The 6,000-nt window shown below is 46.6% G+C and overlaps 1 protein-coding gene across 14 annotated transcripts in view; it reads right to left on the reverse strand.

Annotated features, from left to right (window-relative positions):
* Positions 1 to 5,532, reverse strand: part of FSD1L (fibronectin type III and SPRY domain containing 1 like) — a 90,235-nt gene extending 84,703 nt beyond the window's left edge. For all 14 annotated transcript variants that reach the window (XM_045373568.3, XM_045373565.3, XM_045373564.3 and 11 more), the window contains exon 1: positions 5,358 to 5,532. In XM_045373568.3, coding sequence (XP_045229503.1) covers positions 5,358 to 5,372 — 15 coding nt within the window. In that variant the 5' untranslated portion in view covers positions 5,373 to 5,532. The remainder of the gene's footprint in view (positions 1 to 5,357) is intronic.
* Between the last annotated feature and the right edge of the window lie 468 nt (positions 5,533 to 6,000).

Here is a 6,000-nt window from a genome sequence, read left to right on the forward strand (position 1 = left end):
TCCAGCCTGGGCGACAGAGCAAGACTCTGTCTCAAAAAAAAACAATAGTGATTTTTATTTGGGGCAACAAGAGAGACCGAATTCCAGGTTTTTACCTAAATCATGTTCTTTATCATCTATCAATTATTTTCACTATACTTCAACTATTTAGCTTCTTAAAAAAAACAAACAACAACTACTTTAGGTCAGATGTGATGGCTCATGCCTGTAATCCCAACACTTTGGGAGGCCAAGGCGAGCCAATCGTTTGAGCACAAGAGTTCAAGACTAGCCTGGACAACACGGCAAAACCCTGTCTCTACAAAAACACAAAAATTAGCCAGGCAATATGGTGGCATGCACCTGTAGTCCCAGATGCTCAGGACGCTGAGCTGGGAGGATAGCTTGAGTGCAGAAGGCAGAGATTGCCGTGGTGAGCCATCAGCCTGAGGAAGACAGCGAGACTCTGATGAAGGAAGGAAGGGAGGGAGGGAGGGAGGGAGGGAGGGAGGGAAAGAATGGAAGGAAGGAGAGAGGGAGGGAGGGAGGGGAAGGAAGGAAGGAGAGAGGAAGGAAGGAAGGAGAGAGGAAGGAAGGAAGGAAGGGAGGTAGGGAAGAGGGGGGAGAAAGGAAGGAAGGGAGGGAGGCAGGGAAGGAGGGGGGAGAGGAGGAGGGACGGAACCCTGCTTTATAGGGGCTTATCCCTGTTACATTTTAAGTTTTAATTACTTTAATCATACCACCATTGAAATGCAAATAATTCAGGCAAGAACGGTGGTAATGAAAAAACTTTGGGTTATAAAGAAAAACTTCGCTTGAATCCAGACTACTATTTGCTAGCTGTGTGACTGTGAACAAGACACTTAGCCTCCCTGGGCTTCATTTTCCCTAACAGTGCAACAGGAATAAGAACTGTTGTGACAGTTCAACACAATACTGGATGCAGAACAATAGTCAAATTTCATTTCTCGGCCGGGCGCAGTGGCTCAAGCCTGTAATCCCAGCACTTTGGGAGGCCGAGACGGGCGGATCGCGAGGTTAGGAGATCGAGACCATCCTGGCGAACACGGTGAAACCCCGTCTCTACTAAAAAAAAAATACGAAAAACTAGCCGGGAGAGGTGGCGGGCGCCTGTAGTCCCAGCTACTCGGGAGGCTGAGGCAGGAGAATGGCGTGGACCCGGGAGGCGGAGCTTGCAGTGAGCTGAGATCCCGCCACTGCACTCCAGCCTGGGCCACAGGGCAAGACTCCGTCTCAAAAAAAAAAAAAAAAAAATTTCATTTCTCTTTCCTCAGGAAACAATTTTTTTTAACTGAGGAGTAATTCTGGAACATGGAACACTTGGTTGGTTATGGGTGTGTTGGGGTTCTTGGAACTGGTAAGGTACAAGAGGAAGGTAAAGAATAGCACATAGCTTGGAGCAGGAAACTGGGATAAGGAAACTGAGTGTAGATAGGCTACTTGTTGCAGGTTGTCATGTTTAAAACTCCTCCTGCTCAGTTCAATCTCCCCAATCTAGTTTTGTCCAGTCAAGCCTCACCTGTCACTCACTACCCCTTTCCAAGTAGGAAGCATATGCAGGAAAAATAGTGGGGAAAAGCAAACAAGTGACAATACATGCTCTTGGTGAATTCCTTCCTCTGGGCTCTCATCTCCCTTCCTCTCCACCCTTTCGTATTCCTACAGTAAGTACCTTTCTTAGAAAGAGTGATCCCTATGCATGTGAATAATCTGTACAAAAATTTAACTTAAACTATAAAATTTCAAGCTCCAAGATTCTAAAAAGATACAAATGTCTTATTTGTTTCAATGTTTTCTTTGAACGTGCACATTTTATCAGGTAAAGAAACCTTTGGGATTTTATCTTAAAACCGTTTAAAGACATAATCAAAAGGTTTGAGTATCAAACAAAAGCCACCTATCCATAACACATCCTGTTCACAAAAGCGTCCCAGAAACTCGATATAAACAAAACCCCTCTGTTTATTTCCAGGAGTTAATACTGTGGTTTTCTGTATCCAACAGTATGCCTTACATACCCGGGGTGATTATGTTTTCTTCCTCTACTCAAACAGAGCATCTGTTGCTAACATTAACACTGAAGTCCAAGTTATTTTCACAGACAAAAAAGCAGCTGGTCAAGCTAATCCATTTGTTGACTAGCCACCATCAAGCTTCTGTAAGACTGTCTAGTTAACCTCTATTGTCAGCCTGCATGAGTCAGAACTTCCAATCCTCTTCCTATTAGAATTTAACAACTCTTCTCTGGCACCACCATGTGAATCGTTTCTTACAGATATAATAGCAGAAAATATGCTTTAAAAGTAAAAATGTCGGGCCGGGCGCAGTGGCTCACGCCTGTAATCCCAGCACTTTGGGAGGCCGAGGCGGGGGGATCATGAGGTCAGGAGATGGAGACCATCCTGGCTAACACGGTGAAACCCCGTCTCTACTAAAAATACAAAAAATTAGCCGGGCGTGGTGGCGGGCGCCTGTAGTCCCAGCTACTCGGGAGGCTGAGGCAGGAGAATCGCATGAATCCCGGAGGCGGAGCTTGCAGTGAGCCGAGATCGCACCACTGCACTCCAGCCTGGGCGACAGAGGGAGACTCCATCTCAAAAAAAAAAAAAAAAAAAAGGAAAAATGTCTACACTGAATTTTAAAAGAAGAAAGTTAATTTGAAGTTAGGATTATTAAATTAACAGCAGTAGCTAATAGTATTTTTGTATGCTAGGCATTGTTAAGTGGCTTTTAAAAATGAACGCTAGACCAGGTACGGTGGCTCAAGCCTGTAATTCCAGCGCTTTGTGAGGCTGAGGCAGGCGGATCACCTGAGTGAGGTCAGGAGTTTGAGACCAGCTGGCCATCATGGTAAAACCCCATCTCTACTAAAAATACAAAAATTAGCCAGGTGTGGTGGGGGACGTCTGTAATTCCAGCTACTCAGGAGGCTGAGGCACAAGAATCTCTTGAACCCAGGAAGCAGAGATTGCAGTGAGCCGAGATTGCACCATTGCACTCCAGCCTGGCCGACAAGAGCAAAACTCCGTCTCAAAAACAAAACAAAACAAAACACAATCCTCACAATAATCCTGTGAGAGAAGTACAATTGTTATCTCTATTTTACAGATGAAGAAATGGAGACAGAGCAAACTACCCCAGCTCATACAGCTTATAAATAGTAGAACCGCAGACCTGGCTCCAGAGCCATCCTCTTAATAATGTAAAGCCCAAATCCCAATGCCTAACAAACATTCAGGTATATATTCAGGCATTCCTCACACTTTCCAGTACCTATTTTTCTTACACTCTACTGACTGAGGTACTACCCCTGCTACTATTTTCAATGTACATTCCATAACAGAAAATAGTCTCTAAAAATAATGTCTGGGGTGTACTACTGTCTTATTTAAAGAGAACAATATGCAGCTTAGATCATTACTATTTGAGGCTTGTGATTCTGCAGGAATTCATATGAGAAAAGGAAGCTCAGGTTCAGAGCACTGAACTGGTTAATGCACATTAACCTCGGACATTCTTTTTACAGCTATAAACCAAAGAGTGTGGGTTTTTTTTTTATTAGAAAGATTCGGTACCATCAATGAAATTCAACATATTTTCTAATATTGAGAAGTTGATTCTCAAAGATATCACAAATAAGATACTTTACTACTAATAAGAAAGAGAAGCTAATTCTTTGCTACCTCTCAGGAAACTGCATCTGGTAACCTGTAGGTACCCAAACACATCATTCGAAATGAGAACAAATAGGTCCAAATCTTAGCCTTAGGGCTAGTAGCATGACCTTCCAGGAGTCACAACCTCCAAGTCTTGATTCTTCATTAAAGTGAGGAATAATGCATCCCTGACAAAGTATGAGGATCCATATTAAAACACCTTTTTTTTTTATTTTATGGGACACAGAGTATTTTAGTGCTCATACTTTGTAAACTTTAAAATACTGTGTTTTCAGAACAAACTATTTGATCAGATTTTTACTATGACACTATAAAATACTCTTACTTCTACCGCACAGAAGAGGAAACAGATTAATCACAGTTAAGTGACTTGCTACTTATCACAGAGCTAGTAAACAGCATCCTGGAACCCATGTCTCCGGACTTTGCTCCTTAACTTGACCTCTGCTAATGTCCATTCAAATACCATTACTTTTATCTAATAAGCTGAGAGATGCTTTACAAATTTAGGCAGAGACAATATTTTAAACCTATACATACCCAAAATACACAAAATGTAATTTTTAAATGTCTTGCGAATAGTCACGCATACCAAGGTGAGTTTCAGGACCAACACATACAATGAAATCATGTGCATTTTTGTTAAATACTATAATAATCAATGCTCAACACATCACTATTCTCTCATGCCCTCAGCAAAGTGACCAAGAAGGTGAATCTAGACAAAATTGTAGAAAACGTTGTTCTAAGTCTTTCCCGTGCTTTCTAATAATAGAAAAGAAGAGCCTCTTAGATATGTCTTTGTTTTCCCTGCTACATTATTAATACTCCTCGTTTTTTCTTTCCTACCCTGCACTATATTTCAATTACGTTATAGTCTAACAAAGAGAACAGGGTGGTTATTTTCATATGGAGATTATGACTGAATAACTCACTTCTAACTGTATTCAAGACATTGGCTTTGTTCTCCAAATACTTCTCCTGAATCGAACCTTTACGATTATATAACCTTTCCTCAACTGTTCGGAAAGTATAAAACATTCCACGACGACCCCTAAGTAACTGTGCCCAGCAACACCAACTGGTCAGAGTGGGACGGCTGCCCTAACAATTGAAGTCTTTTCCCTCCATTCAACGAACACTAAGATCTACTTAGGAAAAGTCATGGGAAGGGGAGCGGGTGGGCGGTACAAAGGAGATTGGGTCCCTGACCTAAAGAGCGTGGTGCTGAGACGGGACTTGGTCGAGGAAAAAGCCCCAGCTTTCGGCGTCAGCAGGGAGACACCAAACAAGGCTGTGCCTCGGTTTCCTCATCTGCTGAGGAGGGATACACCCCCACCAGCACGCTCGCAGGCTGCGGGCATGAAAACGGGCCTAAAGCATTGCAGAGTGGCTGATTTTAAAAGGGGGATGGCTCCCTGTTTTTCCTTAAGAGTCAGGGCCCCGGACAGAGCACAGGGCAGAGGCCAGCCCGAGTCACCGGGCGTGGTCCCCGCATCCGTGCGGGCGCCTCTTCGCTCCCGCCCAAAGAGCGACCGGGCGGCCTTGCCCTCCGCAGCAGCAGCCCGGACGCCCGGCCAGGCCCACCCGCGCACCCACAGCCCACGGGCCCAGGCGCCCCGCCCACCCTGTGCCGGCCCGGCTTGTCTCGGTAGCCCCGGGCTCCCCTCCCCCGCTTACTTTCTGGGAGTCCATGGCGAGGGGCTAAGCCTGTTGGGCTTGAACCCGAAACGACGAACCGTGTGAGGAGGCTCAGCGAGATCGCACACCCCAAGACCGCTACTCACTGCACTGTCCCAGCCCGCACCGGCACCGCCCGGCCCCACCCGTCCGCGCCCAGCCCGCGCGCGCCGTCGCCGCGCCGTGGTTGCCAGGGTGAAAGGGCGGCCCGCAGAAGGGAGGGGCTGAGGAGCACCCCGCGCCTGCGCGCAGCGGCCGACTGCACCCGGGAAGTAGCGGTGGAGGGTGGGGAGCGCCGCGGGTCGGTCTCCCGCTAGTGCTTCTGCAGGCTGCAGTCCCTTCCCCCATCCTTTTTCCTCCAGCCACAGCAGTCTCTGCGGCCCTGAAATAGGCCACTGGGCATCCAGCAGCCGACCGGTGGGGAGGATCCGGGAAGGAAAGAGTATCTGGTGCTGGAGATAGATGAGCCTACCCTCCACCCAGCACGCATCTGAAGCCCCTCCCCATGCTATCCTTAGAGGGGCAGCCAGGCTACAGCGGACCCAGCGGTCCGAAGGAAGGAAAAGGGCTGGGATGGGGATGTAGCGAAAATGTGGGAAAAGGCCTTTAGGGGATGTGGTGGAAACGTGGGAGGGGGAATATA

The sequence above is a fragment of the Macaca fascicularis genome, chromosome 15 (assembly GCF_037993035.2).
Source record: "Macaca fascicularis isolate 582-1 chromosome 15, T2T-MFA8v1.1".
In the NCBI taxonomy this organism is placed as follows: Eukaryota; Metazoa; Chordata; class Mammalia; order Primates; family Cercopithecidae; genus Macaca; species Macaca fascicularis.